Source organism: Podarcis tiliguerta (assembly GCF_965153285.1).
Source record: "Podarcis tiliguerta genome assembly, chromosome: 2".
Taxonomy (NCBI): domain Eukaryota; kingdom Metazoa; phylum Chordata; class Lepidosauria; order Squamata; family Lacertidae; genus Podarcis; species Podarcis tiliguerta.
Window position 1 is genome coordinate 101,279,076 of NC_139535.1, and position 24,691 is coordinate 101,303,766.

Sequence of the window (24,691 nt, forward strand, 5' to 3'; positions counted from 1 at the left end):
TGTTTCTGTTTGACTAGCCTCAATATTCTCTGGGGCCTTTACAAGTAGGGACATGAACAAGATACGGATGCCCAAAGCTCAGATCAGGTAAGCAGGATAGGAAAGCAAAGTCAGGGCCTGCTGGGAATGATATTCCTTGCTGGCTGGTGTTTACTTAAGTTTTCATAGTATATTATTCTGGGTTGTTGTGAGAATAAAATGGAGAGGAGGAGGAAAAACCATGTATGCCACCACAAACTCCTTAAAGGAAAGGTGGAATATAAATATTAAAAGTTTAAAATTAATCAGGAAATACCGCAACCTCAGCTGAATGAAAGAAAAGGCATTTATCTGAAACTGAATCAGGAGTACCAGGCAAAGGATGCCACTAACCCACTGATAGATTAGATAGAATCCAGCTTACTGAAAATGCGGAGAAGTGAGCTATACTGAGAAAAATGTGGAAAGCTGAACAAGAATGTTAAACTGGGTGACAGAGACATCTGAGGGTCTACTTGTGCTTTCTATCATTTAATGATGATACTTTTTACACTAAAATGGGGGGGGACCCCACTAAGCAAACCAGAGAGGTATAAAAGGTGTAATAATGCTGTGGAAAGGTACATTTCTAATATGGCTCAGAAAAATGAAATTGGGAACGACTGGATAACACAAAGATAAGCTACAGTTGAAGAGAGAGAGAACAACCTTTTAAAATAACTGAGATACTCACAATCAACTGAATAATAGACTGATCATGTGCATTTGCAGTGTCAGACTGGTGGAGAAATTAGGTCCCATAACTCAAAAGATATTTTAGGGGGAAACTCTGCAGCCCTGCAGAAATGGTTTGACAAGATCCTTGATCATTTAGAGCAAGAGGAGGAGGCAACTTAGATAAAATAGGTCGTGGTATCTCAGCAAGCAAGGTTGGAAGAGATGCTATAAAAACGTTATCTGGTCTGCAAGAAAGCTACAGAAGCAAAAATTAAATCTGAGAAGAGGCAGAATGAAACTAGAGTTTAGCAGCTAGAAAATTAAAACTCATGGTTTTATGACACTGTACAAGTCTTGGGAGTCTTGGGGAAATGAAGACAAGTATCCAGAGACTCTCACATAATAAAGCGAGGGGGAAACTGCAACATAGCATTCACAACCTGCAGCAAGAGAAAAGAATGGGGATTTAATTTTCCCCCTCTAGTAACATGGAAACACTGCAGCTAAAATCAAACACCCTAAAAAAACTCCTCTAAAATGATGGGCAGAACTTGGAGGGGCAGATTTCTTGATGAAGGTGAATGTTGAAGTAAATCTGAAAATACTTGACTCAAAAAACAAATACACACTACTCAGGTATACCAGAGTGCTAACAGCAACACCACAACTTTTAGCTCAGATTGAAAACATATAGGTTAAGTCTCATGACAAGATGTCTTGCTTAGTAGCAAATAAATGAAAGGTTTGGAAAACCTACTAACTGAAACTTGATGCTCTCTATATATCAAGCCAGTGCCATTTCCCCCTGAAATATTCCCAAGAACCAACTTCTGCCGTGCTTGGACCCATTGCCACTTTTAGGGGTTGGATATGGGCTTAAGCGCACTGGGGAACGCACTGGAGGTGAGGCTGCTCTGACAGTTTGGCGAGGAAAAATTATTTCTTAATTCCAAGACGTTTTATACACGTTATTTAGATGCATATATTCTGCTTCATCCAAATGGATGGATTGCATCTGCCTATAACTTTAAGCACCAATCCTGCTACTCCCAGTACAAAACACTAGCAGGTGCTTTCTTCCCATCATGCTTTCCACAATGCAACACCTTCCTCAGAAGAAAGTAATATAGCCAAGAGTGGCTTTCCAGATAGGACCTGAACTTATACAAACAATCATGCCTCTGGAACTTATTTTATGCCCCTCACTTGGAGGAAAGCATCTATTGTGGTAATAGCAAGACTATCAGGACCGAAAAGTTTCTGCTTGGGTGTGCATGTTTGTTGTGAAGGGAGATGTTGAAAGTTTAATGAGCAATTGCTATTGTTCTGGTCATGTCTGTATCACCTGCTTCTGCTTGGTGACTAGCTGACCTAATTTAAAGAGAGAGTGTCTGTATGGATATGGGGGATAGATAGGAGCACAATCTGAGGAAGGACTGGACAAATGAGAACAGTGATAGTGACGGCTATGCCTCGTGCTGACGGCCACCCACAAACCAGGGCCAAAACTTGTGCCAGCTATGACATAATATAGGCTTTCTAGCCTTCCTCTTTGCTGCCGCATAACAAGTCTGCCCTCATACAAATGCCCACAGTAATTAAAACATGGAGCAAGAAAGCATGATTGGCTTCCACCTGACTTGCTCATGGAAGATAATGTGGCCAGGAAGCATGCACAGAAAAGGGGGGTCTCTGAAGCCATCTGTTTCTCATTCGAGGTATGTCCTGGACTCCTTTGGGAGGAAGGGCGGTATATAAATTTAATAAATGCCTTCAAACAGCAGCATAGAAGCACCTGAATTTGTGGCCCACAATTTAGGATCTGCTAGCTGATCCTCTTTAAAACTGGAAATGATAATGATAATAATGATGATAATGATAATGATGATGATGATGATGATAAAATAATAATAATAATAATAATAATAATAATAATAATAATAATAATAATATATTATTATTATTTATATCCCGCCCATCTGGGTTTCCCCAGCCACTCTGGGTGGCTTCCAACAAAACACTAAAATACAATAACCAATTAAATAACCTATTAAATAATAACCTATTAAACATTAAAAGCTTCCCTAAACAGGGCTGCCTTCAGATGTCTTCTAAAAGTTTGGTAGTTATTTTTCTCTTTGACATCTGGTGGGAGGGCGTTCCACAGGGTGGGTGCCACTACCGAGAAGGCCCTCTGCCTGGTTCCCTGCAACTTGGATTCTCGCAGCAAGGGGACCACCAGAAGGCCCTTGGTGCTGGACCTCAGCGTCCGGGCAGAACGATGGAGGTGGAGACGCCAGGGATTCAGCTTAGGACCTGGCTGGAACTGCAACAACTGCAGAGTCAACGTCACTCTGAAGTCGAGGGACGTTATCCTCAACATGTGCAGTCAGCTGGCCACAGGGGGTCTTCAAATGTTCCAGAGGTCTCTCCACCACAACGGGAGCCAGTCATCTCTTGATAATTTGAAGTAGCTCTGCTGGGCAGCTGCTAAGGAATGTACACAGGCTGCAAAATGGCCCTCATTGTGGTCTCATGGTAGGCATGATTATGTGTACTAACCAGTGTTTGGTTGACTTCAGGGTGAGACTTGTATCACTTGCATGATCTACTTGAGATCCCTGCATTGTATAGGGTTGGACTAGCTGGCCCACAGGACCCCTTCCAACTCTCAAAAGTAACATATATGGTCATATCCAGCACACTTATGAACTCTGCCTTAATTCTTGCAGAGCGCTGGATATTTTCCTCTGTTGTCTAATATTCATTCCCAAAGCTAACGTACATTTGTGGATGACATCCCCTTATCACCTTGTTAATAAGTGATAATACAAAAACATTATTTACCCCACCATTGTGTTAGAAAAAACAGTGGCAGAAACTGTATAAATTGATTCCAACAACATCCACAACCGGCCCAAACAAACTTGCCCCACAAACAAAGAGGAAAGCAAAGTGGGACCAAACACAACAGAGATCCAGTTAATATCTGAGGAAGAAATCCCGAAGCAGGGACCAAACACAACAGAGATCCAGTTACTATCTGAGGAAGAAATCCAGGAGCGGGGTATCAAAACAAATGAAGCAATAGAAGGAACACCCCTGAACCCTGGAAGGAAAACATCTGGAAGTACAGATATTAGAGAAGATATAATCCATAACACTGATTGTGACATATTACAGGGTAACTCAGTTGCCTGGCAAACCTTGGTCCAGGGAAAAGGATGGGATTTGATATTGATATTTGTCAACTACCCAAAACCAAAGGCCTTTCTATCACAGATAGATCGCATAATGCATCTTCTAGACACATTAAATGATATATTCCAGGTTTAGTAAAACCAAATGACATTGCTTCTATAGAGTACTTATACTATTTACCCCAATTTGTTAAATGCATCGGTAAAGATGCGAGCATGGTGTAATTAACAAGACTAGTGCCTATTCCTAGGATAAATTTGATGTGCAAATAACCAGACCATTTTAAACCAAAGCAACCATTCTGCTGCTTGGGATCAGTAGAGGCAATGTGGACAGTGGCTGATATTAAAGAGAAATGACAACTCGGAGCACAAGGAAGCAGTTCATCTCACAGCTGGCATGAAACTGACCAATCCTCTCTAACTCCTCCCCTGGCAGAGGGGAAATAATCTGAGTTTCAAGAGGTCAGAGCTTCAGGTGAGAGGTCACTTGATTTCCCCGCCTCTAGAAATAAAATTTCGCTGTGTCTCTATAAATATTTAAAAGATCAGCGGGACTGGGGGCAGGGAGGACGGCACATTTCTCTTTATTAACTCCTCGCTGGCACACACTTCCAGGCTCCCCCTCTCCCTTTGTTTTCTTATTTTCCTGAATTTAAACAGGAGAAAGATTTTCAAACCCACCCACAGAGGGCTCAGGGGCAAGAGGCCACTGGGGAGAAGAGGACATTGCAATTGGGAAGAACATGTGTTTGTATTTCTTTGTGAAGGGATGCACGCACGCACGCACACACAAGATCCCTTCTCCCGTTTACATTGTGCAAACTTAACACAAATTTCCATTTCCCCCCTCCCTGACCTATAGTCCTACTAGCATTTAGAGCCCAAGCGTCTACTGTTGAAAAGTGACTTCATGCTGAATTTGGGTGCTACACGGCCTTCCTTAGCTCTCACGCTGCAAGGCTCGGCCATCCCTTTCTTTCGCTAGTTTTCCCACACTTTCTGCCGCTCATTGTATGCCTGATGCTTTTTCTATCTGCCTATTCAGCTCAAATTAGTCACGAGCAGCCCCCAGCTTAGAGAGGAAAAATAAATTAGGTAGTGTTTTAAACACAGTTTGATTAGAATGATTTCACCCCCACCCACCCCTTTGCTGAAGAAGGGGCAATGCATACCCTCGAAAAGATAGTGTCCTCTCTAATAAAACCCTTCTCCCAATGCAGGAGTGGGGCACAAGGCAGGGAGAATAAATACGGAGGGACAGTTACCCTTGAAGGGTACAGAAGGTGGCTAGGTAAGTAAAGGAGGTGGGGAACAGGAGCTATGACTATACCATTATTATAGGACAGTAGATATGACTGATAAGCAACATATTCCAAAAAGTATTTTTATTTAAAGCACTGAAGTGGGGGGCATGAGCAAAGTGTAGATGGACCTATAATAAGATATCAAACCACCCTTTAAATCAGCTAGTCATGTTTTCTGTGTATATTTACATTTATCTTTTATTTCCAATAGTTAACCTGGACTGCAGCTGATCTGTTTCAACTAAATTTTACTCAGAGTAGATCCACTGAAATTAATGGACCTAACTTTGAAATTAATGAACATGAGTATTGGGACGTGGGTGGTGCTGTGGGTTAAACCACAGAGCCTAGGACTTGCCGATCAGAAGGTCGGCGGATCGAATCCCCGCGACAGTGTGAGCTCCCGTTGCTTGGTCCCTGCTCCTGCCAACCTAGCAGTTCGAAAGCACGTCAAAGTGCAAGTAGATAAATAGGTACCGCTCCGGCGGGAAGGTAAACGGCATTTCCGTGCGCTGCTCTGGTTTGCCAGAAGCGGCTTAGTCATGCTGGCCACATGACCCGGAAGCTGTACTCCAGCTTCCTCGGCCAATAAAGCGAGATGAGCACCGCAGCCCCAGAGTCGGCCATGACTGGACCTAATGGTCAGGGGTCCCTTTACCTTTTTACTATTGCTCTACTCTGAGTAAAACTTAGCTGAATACCTCCCATTTCGTTCTCAATTAAAGAAAACAACTGCCACCAATGGGCCTTTGGTTCAGTATAATAAAGGGATAGAAAAATATGCTTGTATATTCATTCATCTATGTCCTGTAATGGAGAAACAGTAAAATTGCTTCCACTGATTTAGAAGCAGCAGTTACAGCAGAATTAACAAATGTTAGCACAGGCTTCCTCAAAGTCGGCCCTCCAGCTGTTTTGAGACTACAATTCCCATCATCCCGGACCACTAGTCCTGCTAGCTAGGGATCATGGGAGTTGTAGGCCAATAATAATCCTCACCACTGGATCAGAAGCAGCTATTAGGTTCTTCCCTCCATCAACTGCCACCTGACAAAAGCAATTCCGTCCAAAGATGGAACAGAGTAGACAGAGGAAGAGGTGGGAAGCAGAGCCATTAAACTGGCCCAGCTGAGAGATAAGTAATTTTTGGCTCATCATCTCCTTGTACTGTTTTCTGTTCCAGCTGGTTGTTATAAGAACTGTGTAACTAAAGAACTTGTGCATGAGTTTGCTTTTTTCCTTCTCTCTCCCAATTTTCCTTTTACATTCTTTCAGATTGTAAGCATCAGCCCTGGGACTGTCTTAATACTGATATTCATAAACTGGTCTGGGAGCTATTTTTGGCTGGAGAATGGGACAAAAACTCTTTAAATCAGCAGAGTGGAGAAGCTTTCGCAGCCCAAGGGCCACAATCCCTCCTGAGCAACCTTCTCGAGGCAGCACACTATTTATGGACAGAGTAATAGGGAAGTAATAGTGCCACTGTATTCTGCTCTGGTCAGACCTCACCTGGAGTACTGTGTCCAGTTCTGGGCACCACAGTTCAAGAAGGACACTGACAAACTGGAACGTGTCCAAAGGAGGGCAACCAAAATGGTCAAAGGCCTGGAAACGATGCCTTATGAGGAACGGCTAAGGGAGCTGGGCATGTTTAGCCTGGAGAAGAGGAGGTTAAGGGGTGATATGATAGCCATGTTCAAATATATAAAAGGATGTCATATAGAGGAGGGAGAAAGGTTGTTTTCTGCTGCTCCAGAGAAGAGGACACGGAGCAATGGATCCAAACTACAAGAAAGAGGATTCCACCTAAACATTAGGAAGAACTTCCTGACAGTAAGAGCTGTTCGACAGTGGAATTTGCTGCCAAGGAGTGTGGTGGAGTCTCCTTCTTTGGAGGTCTTTAAGCAGAGGCTTGACAACCATATGTCAGAGCCAGGGGCAAATAAGATGGGTACAGCAAGGGACACAGCTCTTCCCTTTGTACAGTAGACTACATTCCAGCCATGCAAAAGTCAGAGGTTTCTACACCCCCATCTATTCAGACAGGTAAGGGTGCATAGTCAGTTCAAGAATAACTTCCAGCCAGGCAAGAACAGTTGAAGAGGGTATGCATCAGTGCCACTGATGGGTGTCGCATTGGAAAATAGGGTGCAGATTGCAGAGAGTCCTAAGGGCTGGACAGAGAGGCCTGCATTTAATTCCCAGGACTTAGCTTTCCTATTTGTTTTTAATGAACAAGAATGAAACTTACGGAATAATGAACTGTTACAATAGCAACACTATCCTTAAATGTGTGGCAAGATCGTAGCAGTTAACAGAATTTGCTCTAGGCTGAATATTTCTTGGATTCTATCTACACAAGCATTTGAGTTCATGTAGGCAACTAGCTTTCCATTTGGCGATACCTGACCAAAACAGGATGTTTGTTTTCTAGCAGCTGCTGCCATGATTTACAGGCATTTTAATACTTCTGTATTAAAAGCAGACAATATGAAGACTGCGCACCAAAGCCAATTCAGTGTGAGAATCGGAGCCATTGCCTTCTTTGCCTCAAAACTGGTGTATGTCCCTTAGACAAATTATTAGGAGTGCACACCCAAAATTAATTAATGTAGATTAATGCTGTAACTGTCCTTTTATACTCTACCACCAGAGTGGTTAATGAATAGTTAAGAGTCAATAGCACCCCTCCTTACAGCATCCTTGTGTGGAGTGGGAATTAGCAATTGAGTACAGAACTAGGAGGGAGTAATTATTTGAATGAATTAATGTGAAAAAGAAAAAAATAAGATGTGATCACTCCGGGCCCTAGTTTTGTTTTTGTTGAGCTAAGAATAAATGTGAAGGTGGATGCACAAAAATAAATGCCTCTTTGAGATTTATTTCTCTGCAAACTATATAGCAAGGACAAGATCCGTCCCAACCACAACAATTAAGCTTTGCTAGATAAGACTGTACAATTATATAAATATTATCTGCACCTTTCTTTAGGAACTTAACTAGTAACTATTTCCAGATGGGTAGCCATGTTAGTTTCTTGCAGCAAAACCTAAGAATCTTGTGGCACCCTAAACATCAACAAAATTTATTATGGCTAATAACTACAAGCTGTTTCATAAACTTAAACATATAATTTCTTAGCGATATGTATACATATTTTGGAAAAAAACCCCAAATGATGTTACCTTGGTTGCTATAGTACTGCTTTCAGAAGAGGAGAACCTGTGCACCCCTTCTCTCTTCTTTCATTTTGTGCAAGTTGGATAAACAGAAATACCCAGAATATATGAGAGAAATCCTATGATTAACTGAAACTCAGTGTGGTATTGAAAACGAATAATCAGAATTATGCATTTTCTACAGTTAAAACTCCACACTGAGAACTAATTAAGCAAGACCATTACATGTTCCCTTAGCTGCAGTTTTGTAAACTTGCATGCCAGTAGATGTAAACACAAAAGGTACATTCAGTTATGCTCTGATCCCTCAAAGAGCAAGATACAAGTATTGCCGTAAAGAAGCTGTTTTATTATGAAACCAGGAATGCAATGCAGTTCTGGTTTCATCATAAGCTACAAAACATTTCAACCAAGTAATCAAACTGCCATTGGTTTATGAGTAGAAAACACATATTACAAAATTAAACATATAAAATAAATCACAATATTCATTTTGAGAAATTAGGGTGTTGAACTGATACTATATGACCTCAGGACCAGATCATTAGAAAATTGCTCGGAGATGGCATGAATAATGAAAGCACAAGCACACTGGAAAAGCACAAATAAAACACACAACATTTAATGAATTCAGTATAAAATCAACAAGAGTCAGCTAATGGCTTTTAAATGCATTCTTTAATCTGTATTATACACAAAAGAAAGGAGTTGTGTGTTGGATACAAAAAAAAGCCATTCACCTTTGAATGAAAAATTAGGATAAAACACCCCCCCCCAAACACACATACTTGGAGCACAAATGGAACAACATTCATTCCAAAAGCCAAGCGAATGACAGTATATAAATCCAGACACAAACAGGAAAGGATACCTTTAGTACATAGAAAAAGTCTAGTAACTTCTTCCCTATATAAAATATACCTGTAAAAAGGGGTTTTGGCTATATGAAATAAAACAGGAATAAAGATGGAATCACTTGGACAGAGGTATATTTTTGGTGAGATAGCCCTGCACTTCTGAAACAAGCATGAATAAGTTATTTGGAAGAAAATGAGATGCAACAATGTGATGGGACAGAGGCTTTCTCCAATTTGTTATCTTTATTAAATTGCAACTAGAAGCATTTGACTCAAAAGAGAAACAAAAAACAGTGCAATTTGAAAATCCACCTGGGAAATGAAAGTAGTGTAAAAACACTGAACTTGAACATCACATTTTACAACAATTCTTTCCACAGCTATAATCTTAGAGCTTTTTGATGCTACTTTCAGAGAAGGAAATTATCAGCATTTGCAGTAAATGAACTTTCAGAAACTCATGGTAAAGTTTTTCACTTTCTGCATCCTGGGATGCTCTATACTGCAGCCAGTCACGGTCTGATACAATTCATCCCATTATATGGGCTAAAAACATCATTTAGAATACATAATAGCTGCACAAGGCATTAAAAAAAGGACCAATGCTTCAGCTGACAATAATATATGACCCATATAGATGTAAGGCTGACATCATATGAGTTCCTAAGACCTAATGTTAGAGAACTTTTAGCAGAACCCAAGGAGATAAATACTTTTAAGTATAAAAACAGTTTCAGATTGGGGTCAGTCAGGTGAGACAGATGAACTTTTTGAGTTATTTTACTAAACAGTAGACATAGAAGAGGAAGACTATTTCTGAGCCATGGGCAATGTGAGAATTGAAATAAAGAGACAATGAACGGCTTTGTAAAATTACAGGGAAGGTTCAGACAGCTCTGGGTTTCCGTACTACTTCAACTGGAGTTCAATAATGTGACAAAAATATTAATATTCCTGATATTTTGCAAATCCCTTTATTTTGTGCAGCTGCTTTCATCTGTACAGAGAGGAAGCAAGTTGGAGGCATAGTTTGGTTACAAGTGGCTAACGAGAGAATTTGCCAGAGAATTCAAATTGTTACATACACAAACAGAACACTTTTATTCTAGGCTCTGAAATTTGTTTCTTTTACAAGTCTGCCAGGGAGGGGTGAGGGGAAAGCCCAAATGAAGAGCTCGTTTTAAAATACAAAGCCAAGATTTGTGTGGGGGAGAAAATTATATTCCTCATTAGGGACTAAGAACAAGAATGTATAAAAGATACATCCCAAACAAGTAAAGGCTAAGAGGAAGGATCATCAGACGATGCCAAAACGTTCTGCTCTTTTTCTCTTCTTTGCCTGCAAATAGGGATTAAAGAGAGAGAAAATCAAGAACAAGGGGAATGGCAATGCTGAGCATGTGTTTTGGCAGAAGGAAAGGTAGAAAGTCTATAAGAAGTGTCACAGTGTTGGTTTAAGAAAGCATTTTTCATATCAAATTTCACAAGGGGCACTGCAATTGCAACAGGGCCTCCAACCAGAGTCAGAAATTAAGCTGTAAAAGCATGAGATACAGTGGCCTGGTGGTTGCTTCATCTTGCTGGGTTATACAAGAGAGCTATGCTTGGAACAATGACCACTTTACAGGCCTGGAAAGCCTTCCAGGCAATGGGGAGGTGGGAAATGTAAAAGGCCAAAGGGTTAACACTCTTCTATTCATGAGGAAGGCGAGAGGGACACAGTCAAATGCATTAAATATACTCATGCGTCTCTGAGATATGCCTCCAAGTTAATACACCAGGGGCATATAAATCTTAATTTTTACCAGGATAAATAGCCTAGGGGGTAGCAGAAGTCCTAATCAAGAATCTCCAGGGGAAAGGTGCCATTCAGCATATACAATACTAGAAAAAGACCTTTTTGTTTCAGGCACACTCTCTAAGTGACCTAACGGAAAAGCATGGAATCCCTCAGACCAGAGCCCAGCCACCCCCTTCACTCAAATTGAACAGGGGGATCATTCTACAGCTGCTACTTCATTTTGCAGCGCAATGCTTGCATAGCATCTGGCAAAAACAAAAAGCTCCAAGCCATATCTGAACCCCACATAAGATGCCAAAGAAAATAAACTTCCTGCATAGAATATTCAGGATTCCTCAAAGGAGGAGGAATCAGGGACCCAAATGCTGCTTCCATTCCATAGGCAAAATAAGACCCCTTGTGATGGGCATGATGGCTCAATACCAATCACAATTAGCATGAATATGGATTTACAGAAACAAAGAATTGTCATGCTAGAGTAGGAGGATTAAAATTAGGCAAATAGTTCAAAGAAGGGATCAAAAGACACATAAGACGACAGATTCTTGCCACAAAGAATTTGCAAAATGTGACATGAGGAAAGAACTACCGAAGTGTTAGAATAACTATGAAATGTCCGGGGAAAACCCCTAGGTTTCAACAGGAAACAAAATAATTTTATACAGAGACATAGCTATGCCAGTCGCTTGCAGCAGTCGGTCATGTGGCAACTTAAAAACTAACAAATTTATTATAAAATGAAATTGTTATTGTACAAAATAAACAAACAAACTGCTATTATAAAACAACATTGGATTCCTTTAGTACCCTTCTGTGACATTTCCGTGAGGTGAATAAACTTACAGCATGGTGCAAAAATAAAGAAGCCAAGTGTGGGGTTCAAGCTTCTAAAATCTACAACATCAAAATCTCGCTTTTGCTGGACGTTTATTTAGACCATTCTCCTTGCCATTGATTTCAGTAGGCAGGTTTTTTTTTTAGTGGTATAAAGAGGCAGGTAGATAATGTTCCATACACCCAGCATGGTATTTGTTTCACATCAAATTGAAAATCACCATGCTACCTCTGCAATGGATAGAAAGCTGGGTTTGGACCTGATGACCCAGATTCCAGTTCCAACTAACTTCCAGTTCCAACTAACTGGGTGGTCTTGGACAATTCATAGGGGTTGTTATGAGGATAAAGTTAGCAACTATAAGCTTATAACCTCCTCTTTCTCATCAAGATAGTGACAGAAAAATCTGAAGCAATATAGATTATTCCCCCCCCCAGAAAATACCCCCCCCGCACAAAGCACAGTAATGACCTGATGTATTATCTTTGAAGTGGAAAAGAAGCAATTTCTGAGGTCGCCCATTGATGGAGTATCTGAAGTATTATATGACCACCTAGGATAGTTTAGTGGGACCATGGGGGTGGGGGCAGAGAACAGGATAAAAGAGACACAGTGCCATCTTGTGGAGTGTTTGGCATTCTTTCACAATTCATCACAAATTGTCCTCAGCTTCTACCCACACCATTATAATAACAGAACATGCCCCTTATCAGCTTTGGTTTGACAAGTTACCTCTGCATCTTCTGTGGTTGCTGCCCCAGCCGAGCTTGTTACAATGCCAAACCTCTCCTTTCTTTTTTTGAGCTTTTCATCATCTTCCGTCTATACAAAAAAGAAGGGAGGAAATGTTAAGTTGTCTGTATCACCCAATAAAATCATTCTAGTTGGTGATTCTGCTTCTTTCTTAGTCTCATAGAACCATTTGCTGGAAGGGAATTTGCAGAAGAACATTGTTTTCAGAACTGTTATTCCGATAACAGTTGAAACCCTTCTCTGGATGGAGAATATGTGTCTTTATGAAGTTCATGGAACAGGAGGCCAGGTCTCTGAACAAGCTAGATGCCCTTATATTTTAATTTTCTAGTCTCAGGCTTGCCCAAAGATTGTGCTTCTATGACATATCCTTATTACGTACTACATACAGAACTAAAACAGCCGTGTCAATAATTTTTCAGGGAGCATTTACTCTTACTTCAGATACTTCTCTTTATTCCTCTCTCCTGATGCTCATCACTGCACTTCTGCTGTTGCGACACTGTAAATCTTAGTCATCATAAACTGGGACTGGCATCTGGAATAGCTTCAAATGTATTCTTCCACCTTGAAAACCACTATGCAACACTCTATGTGCTAGCTCTCTCTGTTTCTCTTTCCTAGCCATATTTGTTTGCTTATTTGAAAACCTTCAAAGGACAAATCTTAGATACAGCACATGGTTAGCAAGCGGAGAGCTTAATAGTAAGCCTGCATTATAATGGCATGTTCAGCCAAACCCTGGCTTAGCTCAGTGCAGGTTGGCGGTATAAAAGACAGGGGAGGAACTAAGCAGTCACATGTTTGAGTGACCCCAGTAAGCCAGTTTGGCTTACCATGATGTGTGAATCAGGTCACAGTATTTTTGCTTCACGTGTTATGCTAAACCATGGTTCAGTGCTTATATGAATGAGCCTCCAGAACTCTGAGCAAAGCTCATGTTCTCCCCTCCCTACTCCTGTTTCTGCTGTACAGTAAGCCAGCAGCTTACAGGGGGCGATGTTCCAAGAATCGCGCTTAAAGCCAAAATCTCATACTGTATAGTCAAAACACAATGGCGGGAGGGGTTGTCAAAGTCACAGACACCCACCCCTTTCCACCCATTTTTTCCCATACTTTTTTTGCCAAGTGCATAAAGCTGAATGCATACAAGTTAAATGTGTGTAAGATGTGAGTTTAGTTTTGCTTTCAAAGAATCTTGGCTTGGGGTAATGAACTTACCAGAGATTCCAGTTTGCACACAATGTTCAGCTGAGCAAATCAGCTCAATAACCCCTTGTGCAAAGGAAAGGAAAGCACATGAGCCCAATTCTTTGCTCAGGTTTCTGGGGATCATTGACATGGTGTTAAATAAACCATGGTTTAGTGTTCTGTATGTAGATATAGATAATCTGGAGTATTCAAGCATTTTTTTGCATCTGACACTGGTGTTTTAGGGGGTCAAGTGAGTGAGATCATTAGAACAGTGTTGATTTAGTGGAATTGTTACACACAGGCTGAAGGACAGAAAACCCAGAATCTGCTTTGCTATCTAACGAAGTTCTGATCTACAGAACATTAAGAAAACACAACATGCAATTTAAGGCTGTTCTCATTATAGTAGTTCACAGTCATCACTGAGGCAGCTTGTTAAATATGCTTCAGGATATTGTTATCTTGTTAATGTGAATAGAAGGTCATTTGATTAAGTGATCCGAACACATGGCAGATACCCATTCTTTAGGTACTACTGCACAAGACTTAAGAACATATATTTTGCAGTACAGTATACGAAATATAAAAGCTAGCTACATATATAAAATGCATCTTCTCCACCATTTTAATTTCCCCCTTTCTTAAAAAGTCATCTTTTAATTCATTTTTCTCCCATTCTAATGGAAACATTTTCATTAAGTTGGCCTGTACGGCACTGAGCTTATCTTCATAAATTCCATTTCAATTATGAAATAAATGTTGGCTTATGCAGGTACTTCAGATCTGTTGATTTTCCATAAGCCTGAGGCTTTTTTACTCTTTTAACCTTTAACCATGCTGGTGGCCTTGGTCTACAGTAATAATCAAGCCATCATTACCTTTTAAGAACCTCCACCTCATCCATTTGCCATGGGAGTTCTCTTGTGCTATTTTCAGCAGCAAAAGACTGTCCAATTACCTTCCTCTATTCCTGTAATTCTCCTCACCTGCTCACACAACACATTTACAACCTCCCCTCTGCCCTATTTGATTATCCAGCAGTGCTGGCCATGAGAGGCATTGCGGTAATGATAGGCTTTCACAACCATCATGCTTGAGGATGCAAGAATCAGCAGAATGGTGGAAATGAGAAATGAAACAAGCTAAAACCTTTAACTGCATTGCTGGTCTCTATGAACTCCTAGCTGAATGCACAGCTTCCCACATCCATTAAGCACTTTGAACCTTGCTTTCAAGCTGGATTGTGTTAAAATGACTTGACTTGTGAGAATAAAAAAAACCAGGATAGAACTCTTCCGATGACTATATAAAGCCTCCCTTTCCTCCACATTACATCTGTACAAATAATGATGATTTGTTCAGCTTTGATTAATTGATATTAATCGGTCAAGCCATGACAAGCAGCACTGTTAAAACAAATGCGAAACAAAATATCAATCAATTCACAAAGCAAGCCCAATGACATCACTGGTGCAGCAGGCAACTTTTGTCACAGTAGTTGCGCTCAACACCTCCTCAGCGAGTGGTGGGACTGCCTTCATTATGTCAATCCCTTACATCAATGACACCATAGCAACCAGGCTCAGCTTTATTAATTATGACAACTTCATCTGTTGTGGCAACAGGAACAACTGAAATGTTTAATTAAAAATGCAGAAGTTTCTCAGGGGCAGTTGTCACCATAACAGCATGCAGATACGCTTTCTGCGCATTTGTAACACCTCGTAACAGTTACTGCCTAACTTTGCAGGTTTGCCATTTCTCTGGCCGCAGAATACTTTTCACAATGAATTTTCCACTCCAACACATCTACTAAACCTTTTCCTGACAACTGAAGGCCATTATAAATATGATACAATTATTTTATATTAAATGTTATTACATGACCTTCACAAACATGACACACCTTTTGGTCTACAGTAGCCTGGCTGGCACTCACACCAGCAGTTAGAATCCCCCCCCCCAAAAGGATGGTGAAATAACAGAATCTAGAGCTTGGGGTAACAAGATGACTTGGGGTAACAAAGTGGCTGCCAATCTTTGAACCCAAATTGTCAAGTGATTCTGATGAGCCCCAGATACACAATATTTGGTATAGCTAACAAAAGGAGGCTGATGAGTACTCCTCATATGTAGCACAGAGAGATGGGTGTGAATTCTGAGCTGTTGTACCTTCTTGCATGCCATACACATAGAGGTACTAGAAATGCAGGAGTTCCTGAGACCCGCCCGCCCAATGGATTGTAAACACCTTGAAAGATTGGTTTAACAAAGACAGAATACCAACTTTTTATAGTACAGCTGTTGTGAAGCTTAAATATCAAAATTGTACTATGAGCTGACGAAACCAGAGAACCAGTAACATTCGCGCTCATCATTGTTCAGTTACCTTATATAAATATGCTACTTCAAGATGCATTTTTCTGTTTTCAATATTTTTTCTTCTTTTGAGTGTTAACATATAAATTTACAAATCTCATATGAAAAATGAACATGTCAAAAATAAGATAATGCTGGGGAAAACAGGACACTTGGAACAGCATAAAAATATAGCCAGCACTTAATGGTATTCCCAAGGGTTATTTTAAACTGTGCATTGATGTTTGTGAACAGCAGCAAAGATGCCATTTTTTTCCCTAAGGGCACAAGAATTGGTCAGATGATATCTGCAGTGGCTTCCTTTCCTATGTAAATAAAAAAAGATATATGCATAGCCACTCATATGTTATACACTACTATTGCCTGAGATTAACCTGCATGTAAAACAACCCTGTGGATTAGTGCAATGTGGATTTTACCTGCAAAATATATGGCTTGATTACGCCCTCTTAATATTAAAGCATACCAGGGCACACAGTCTTCTGCATCCATCTTACCATCTTCCAGATAGTGAAGACAGCGAAAGTTCTTAGTAGTAACTGCAATTTATGCATATTCCAATGCAGCTGGTTCAGCTAACCATGGAAAAACTACATTCCCTACTTAAATCATTGATAGTAAGCAAGTCAGTATCTCTGCGCCCTAAAGGCAATTTGACCAGGGGGTGGGGCAAGGTGGGAGGGGGAATAGCCAAACCTCAACTTTAAATAGATGAACGGATGTTGTGGAGTATGTAAGAGACTGTAGTGAACTGAGGTTTTTATTTATTTTTCCAGTCACTCCCTATAATCACTCCACCCCCCCCCCACTCATTGCCTGAAGGGAAAGTGTGTAACAATTCCACTAAATCAACACGGTTCTAATGATCTCACTCACTTGACCCCCTAGCACACCAGTGTCAGATGCAAACACGCTTACAATAAACTTCACTCCATCTTTAGCTCCTCTCTGACAGGTTTTGATTCATGGGGTGCTGAAACCCATCTGAGGAAAATTACCTCTATCAAAACACTGCTATCTCAGCATCTATCAAGCTCTGCTAGAGCCCTGGGGCATGCTCAAATATGCACATGGGCATTTGTGTATGTGAAGTGGGGGGTGGAAGCTGACCTTTCCTGTGAAGTGACAGATAAATTTCTTGAAGCTGGTGATTTCCAGGTTTTCTTATTTCACTACTCGCGTAGAAAGATTTAGAGAAGGATCCAAGGTACAAAAGGTTTCCCATGTAAAGTGTTTTTAGTTTATTTTATTCAGGTAGGATTCTCAAATCTGAAATCTAGTACACAGCCAGGCATCCCAAGATACTTCACACTTTAAAAAATGAAATCTTTGTAAATAGCAAAACCAAACCAAACCCTGTGCAATCGCAATGTTTGAAGTTGCATGAATATTTTACTGCAAGGTACATGGATTAAGAAGCTCCGCATCAGAAACAAATACAGTCAACTCACAGAATCATTTTTTAAAAAAGAGTTCTCGCTCTTTTGCCTGAGAAGAAATGCTTAGAAAACACAGACAAAAAGCTAAGTAAACGGAGGAGGTAGACAAAGGATTTCATTGGCCACAGGCCTGGGGTTTTTTTTTGAAGGGGGGGGGGTGTTATCTGCACACATCTCCTATGCTTGTCCCATGACTCCTACTTCTCTATAACTATCTCCACACCTTTCTCTCCTTATTATTCCGCTCTTCCTGAAACGTTCCAAAATGTTTTACTACATACAGACTTGTAAGCAAAACGATGCAAAATTTTGTGTGCACACAAATACACACCATTTGTAAAATAAGCACAGAACTTGCATTACTTGGAGAAAAACATATACTTGGGGGGGGAGCACAGGCAGGAACTGAAACAAAAAACTCTGGTTTCAAATACAAATGAAACGCATTGCTCCACTGCACTTTCACACATCTTTCTGTGGCGAGTTTTGTGGACAGCCACTGGAGAGAGAAGCTGCAGGGTATATAACTTGGCTGTTTAGGAAAACCAGATTAGCTCAGTTGGTGAGAGTGAGTGTGGTGCTGATAGCGCCAAGGTTGCGGATTCAATCCTCGTAAGGGCCAGCTGCATTTTCCTGCAATGCAGAGGGTTGGAATAGTTGAACCTCGGGGTCCTTTCCAAATCTACAATTCTATGATTCGAAGTTCTGCTTTCCTTCACTGTTGCTATTAAGAACCAGCGGCTAAGCAGGACCTCCAGCTGTTTTGCCATGCCACTGGATCGTTTTGTGGGAGTGGAGAGTGACTGAGAACAGGTGTTGGTGCAGAGCAGACAGATGCTTTCAAGCCCTTTAAAGCAGCAGATAAAGGCAGGGATACTCTTTGGGTGGCCCCAAGAAGGATCTGACTTACTGGATTTTGGTCATCTAGAAGTGGGGTGGGGCAGAAGAGAAAAAGTTGCCTCTTATATTTTAGGCATGGTTTCCATTGCATAAAAAAGGAAGGAAAACCCACATTAGGCCAATGGCTGGACGATTCTTCTACTGCAGCTTTACTAGGGCGGGGGCTCCATTGGATCTTCACCCCTTTGTTTATCTAGCACAGGGGTCAGCAAACTTTTTCAGCAGGGGGCCGGTCCTCTGTCCCTCAGACCTTGTGGGGGGCCGGACTATATTTTGGGGGGGAAATGAACGAATTCCTATGCCCTACAAATAACCCAGAGATGCATTTTAAATAAAAGCACACATCCTACTCATGTAAAAGCAGCAGGCAAGCCCCACAAATAACCCAGAGATGCATTTTAAATAAAAGGACACATTCTACTCATGTAAAAACATGCTGATTCATGGACCGTATGCTGATTTAGAAGGCGACTGGGCCAGATCCGGCCCCTGGGCCTTAGTTTGCCTACCCATGATCTAGCATAAAGATCCGCTGCTCTCCTTTACTGAAATGGCATCTCCTTAAAAAGGCTCAGCAGTACTTGTTTGTGGTTCTGGCATAATTATATCCAAATGACTAGAATACAAATGTTGAATCCATGTGCTGGGTGAGTAAGAGTGAAAATAGGATACAGGTGCATAGAGTAAAAAATCAAGTATGGGGCACAAGCTAGATATCAGGCATCCCCAACCTTTGGCCCTCCAGATGTTTTGGACTACAATTCCCATCATCCCTGACCACTGGTCCTGTTAGCTAGGGATCATGGGAGCTGTAGGCCAAAACATGTGGAGGGCCACAGGTTAGGGATGCCTGGGCTATATTTATGGAAGGGATATTTGACAGTGGTTTTGCCTTCAAAGAGTTGTAGCTTGTGCAATAAACAATTAGTGTATCCCAAATGGGCAAATAAAGTATCAACCAAGGAGGCAGCTTAATAGCAGGTGGGGAATCTTAGTTTTGATACCCTTTGGATACATGTTTAGTTTTTTTTACTACAGTACTGCCTTTTTTTAAAATAAATGTTTTATTCAAATATTGCTTATTTCATTCTTTTATTCTTTGCCTAGGTAGCTGTTCTGGGCACCTCCATTTTTTTAGGGAGAAAGTGGGATAGAAAACTATCCAAATAGATATGGAAACAAAAATTAAAAAATTGTATACATTCATGAGAGTAGCATTTATTAACTTGATTTTTATCACAAAGTACCTTTTATTGGCTGTCAGAATAGCCAGTCAGTCAGCTAAGCACCTTCCCATTAAACAGCCACCATCAGAACTTACTTCTGGGAATGAGGAGCTCCTATCTTTGCAAATATCTAAGAGGAACAAAAGGCAGCACTTTGGATCCTCAGAAGCTTCATGATCTAAGAGTGTCCTCAGAAGCCCAATCTCTTGTAGCATCTTTCAGAATGGATTAGCTCATCATTATGAAAAAGTCTGGTGTGGGCTGTTCATCGGGCAACTCACTCCCAGTTCTCTCCAGGTTACCCTGATGCTCCAGATCCCTTTGTCTATCAGCAGGAACAGTAGCCATGGGAATAGCAGATGTGTTATCTGTGATGGGGGCCTTAGAAGGCAACTTTCTGCAAGAGGCTGGGATTTCACTCAAGGCCTGCAGGTGATCCCTGGTCAGATTAATCTGATGAATGTTGAATGTCTTTTGTTTATGAAGGCCTTTGTTTAGCTGGTTGCTTGGGAGACTCACTCTCTGGTACAGATAGTCTGCAATTGTGGAGATAATTCTTTTCCAAGATGGCACCTAACAGGAGGACCCTGTTTATATGGTGCCCTGGCTGCCCCATTTCCCTCCTCACCTGAGATGGAAGGATGGTTGGCGCCTTTGGGGTTCTGCAGTTGTTTACTCTCTTGTTAAGTCCTTATGGCAACAGTAGTTAGAAAGGACAAATTCAGGCAGGAGGTTTTCACAGATTTTGTGATGGTAGCAGATGTTGGCAAGGCTGGGGTATACGTGTGGAGGAATAGGGCTTTCCCCCTGGAGATGCATGCACTACTGCGAGGTTGTTAAGCAGCTGCAGGTCATTGTCTCAGATTTAGTGGGTCGACCATGTTAACAAACTGGTGCCATTTTGTTGAGAAAGCAGTATCTTCCCAATTAACCGATAAGGAAGGGAGATAGCAAAAGAGTAAGCAGAAAAGACAAATAACAAATTTTAAATCTCTATGTATGAAGAAAGGAAGACAACAAAGAGAATGAAATAAGTTGAAATTTGAAGTAAAGAATAGCTGGAAGGCAAGTACTGTACAAATGCTGTAGTAAGAGGAGGCTCTGTCTTGTGTGAAGGCAGAGAACCAACTGGAGTTAATACTACAATACCAGATTGAATGGCTCCTTGACTTCTTCGGCAATAGAAGGAGTCAACCCATACATACTGTATGCCTCTTTCATTCCAAAATGAAAATAAGCTGCTCTGTGATGCCCTAGGCCTATTGATTCACCTTGGTAAGAATGACTTGTCCAGCGAGCAGGTAAACCTCTGAATGTTCAGGTTCAGGAGGCCCACTCGTTTGTTAGAGCCAGATTTTGAAATATTGGAGCGAAATGTGTGGTGAGAACCTTGAATTCTTGCACTGATGAAATAACCTAGGTTGAATTACATCCTACAGAAGCTGAGGCTACGGAAGAGACTCTTAGGTTGGGGAATTGTTTTTTTGGGGCGGAGATGGTTGTTGCTGTTATTGATTAATTTTTTCTATCTATATTTTTAGAACATGATTTAATGTCAGATTTGTTTGATTTGGTTGTATACTTTCTGATGTGTTTTATTTATCACTTGACCATTTTTGTTACATTTGTTGCTAGCCTCCTTAGGCATGGTTCACACAACATAGTAAGCAAAAGTATGGCTTACATACATCATACAGACCTCGTTTTATTTGTATAACAACTTTCCATAGTTAAATGGCTTCAATCGCTGCACCAAAAGAACCTAAAATATATTGTACTGTGCCAGATCAAAGTATCCTTAGATGCCAATACCTGGCTTTTACTAGTACTGTACTATACAATTCAGAGTTAGGTGAAGGCAAAAACAGAGCAATCAGTCTCTATCACACCCTCCTTGATACTAATCAACATTCTAAGCATGCAGGTACATCTTTCAATCTTGGCTAATATCAATTGAGGGATGTGCCTTCATTGCATCTTTGGGTAATCTTTCTTAAAGATAAAGAGCTACATTTCTGGCTCTCACAGCGTCCTAGGACACTATGCAAGAATTCTTTTTGTCATTAGCTTTAAGAGGATCCCTCTTTGTGAAGTGCAATTTTTTTTTGTCATAGTGCAGGCGCTTTTAACTATTTATCTCTTTTCAATATACAGAGGGATGAGTCTTTATGTTCCTTTGAAGTGAAAGGAGGATTAAAAAAAATGAAGGAGTGCTAGGGAAAGGCCTCCGCAAGTTGACTAATGCAGCTGGACAGACTCATACAGCAAACTACAAAGCGATCGAGTTTTCCTAGCCTCCTCTCTAAGACAATGTCTGAATATGAAAATATAGTAAGTTACCTTGAGGAAGTACACAACTGAAAGATATCAGGCGACAAATGACAGAAGGATGCTTTCAATTAAGAAAAGGTCCACAGGAGGAAGCAATGCAGAATTTTTCAGATGAACCCTCTCGCATACCAGAATTGAGTTCTAGGATACAACTGAAGACAGGAGCAATACAAATACAGCATGCCTGTAAGTGATCTATGAGGCTTGATATGGTAAATTTAGTAACAGGCAGTTCTGAATTCAGATGCTATACACTTTCCCCACTCATTATGTTCCTCTCTAAACTTCAATAGTCTAAGGTTTAGGAATATACTGTGTATTTATCTGCATGTCTATGGTAAATAGCTACAGAGGGATAAATCATGGGTTTTTTCAGCCCTTCATACCAGCTGGTCAAGTCAACACTATGAAAACAGGTTCAATAGATCAATTGTGTACTCTGCAAGCATATGTGATAGCAGGGAACGGTGGGGGGGGGGGGAGAAGTATCCTTTTTTTGTTTTAAACCTGTGGCCTGTTAATTTCTTCAGGTGTCCCTTTTTTTTAAAAAAATAAAAAATAAGCATGACATTATCATGAATTGCATTTTACAAGCCGGTGGGAGGGCATTTATATAAAAATGAACCCTTCTGGTCACCACTCCTGTATCTCCACTGCAGCATGACGGATGGCAGGATGAAAAGCAGAGCCTCCAGGCTTTCAGGCGATGGTAGATTAATGATGACATGGCCTTGACCTCCAAAAGGTAAAGGTTATGAAACACTCATGAGTAGCTGGCTTCCAATTTCATACCCAGAGGGTGAATGACAGCAACTGATAGTTTTGTTCTTCAAAACACTCTAATCCTGGGATGCACAGCTGTCACCCACCACCTTTTTGAAATTCATCCCAACATATTTATATCTTCTTGCTCTTTTCCCTAGTGGACTCTATTCTGTGTCTGTGTGCATCAACTACGCGAATGACGCTCGGCAGCAAATAGTAGGGGCAATGAAACAACAGGAAACTGAAAAGTTTCAATATAATCGTATTGTGACACCACTCTCCCTTTTACAGCCCTAGAATGATATTTTGCCAAGTATTAAACTTGCTCAGTTACACATTACACACGCATTGTGATCAATGGCAGAGGCACAATCAAGGAGCTGTTAGTTTTATAGACTCCAATACCACTTACCTTCCCACTCTGCTTCTCACAAAAGGCCCAAAGAATATGTGATTAATCTCCCCCTTTCAGGACTAGTCAGTCAAATCAACACAGCTCTTTAATCTCAAAGCCCAAGAGAAAGTCAAACACTGCGCAGTTCTTCCCATCCTCTAATAAGTCATGTTTCGCCAAGAACTTGATGTAGTTGTAGAAGGATGTGATGACACTGAATCAAGCTCTTTTCAGAGCCCCAAAAGTGTTGTTTAGAAATGAACCTACAGATGTGAACTAGTGTTAAATAAGGTTATGTTTATGTTTCTATACAACAGACAGCTGGCAGGCTCGTCCTACAATTTGATACAAAGAAAGGGCAAACTACTGTAGTCTACCACACCATGATGCTAACTAACACATAATGCAAGATGTCAAGGCAATGATGATAATCAATATTCAACTCTATATCCACTGCAGGGTCATCACACCCCTATTTTGAAGACTACAAGATGATAAAACTAATAAAACAAAAGCAGAGTCAGGAACAACATCTGATAATGTATCTAATCCGATAGAAAAAAGAATTAAGTTTTACTGTCAATGCACCTTTGCACAACTGTATCATCTTTTGGATTTAGTTGACACAAATTTTCAAGTTACACAGACCTCTACATTAAATATACAGGTCAGCGTTGGCATCATAGCAAAAAATAAATAAAAAAGGAAATGAAAGGCAGTGCAGATCCACCAGGACTGTTTCGTCTTTACTTGACTCTTTCTGCTTAAAGCATAAATACAAGCCAGGGAAGAGAGAAAGCTTAAGAGATCAGAATTGTTTGAGGTGTTGAATTTGTTAAAGGGCAAAGTTCTGAGAGCCAGCAGTTCTGAAAGCGCTCTGTGTCAAAATACCAGGGGCCTTCACAGATAAAAGTTTATGCTTGCTCCAAACGGGATCAGCAGGGGAGTGAGGAACAAAAAAAGTCACAGCCATGTGTTAAGAGCACACCTGCAACTCCCAGTTTAATTCTGAAGTTGAAAAGCATTCTTTGACCTAGACGTCAGAGGATGAAGCATACATATAAGGAATGCCACATGGCAGACTGAAAGAGACACATCTCAGGTGCAGAGTGAAAAAGTGAAAGGCTTTTGTGAGCTTTTTAATAACATAATGTAGCCTTTTCAAGATTCAAAAATATTCCAGGTAATGATGGATACATTCAACTACCACAAACACTAGCCTTTCTCTGGAAGAAACTTATAAAACTTCTCCCTCCTCAGAGGATCAGATCACACATTTAACAGTGTTCAAAGGATATAGTTAGGTAGCTTCACCTATTGCATTCTATGTACATGTCCACAATTAGCCTGACCCAGCAAAGGAAATTATGTGTGGGAGCAGACTTTTGTGTACATAGCCAATGCATATACAGAACCACAACTGGTTACATATTCA

At 40.7% G+C, this 24,691-nt stretch overlaps 1 protein-coding gene across 2 annotated transcripts in view; it reads right to left on the reverse strand.

The window, feature by feature from the left end:
* Positions 1-9,453: 9,453 nt before the first annotated feature.
* Positions 9,454-24,691, reverse strand: part of SARNP (SAP domain containing ribonucleoprotein) — a 57,406-nt gene continuing 42,168 nt past the window's right edge. For both annotated transcript variants that reach the window (XM_083428074.1, XM_083428073.1), the window contains 2 exons: positions 12,608-12,697; positions 9,454-10,578 (listed from right to left, as the gene is read on the reverse strand). In XM_083428074.1, the coding sequence (XP_083284200.1) occupies positions 10,537-10,578; positions 12,608-12,697 (132 nt within the window). In that variant the 3' untranslated portion in view covers positions 9,454-10,536. The remainder of the gene's footprint in view (positions 10,579-12,607; positions 12,698-24,691) is intronic.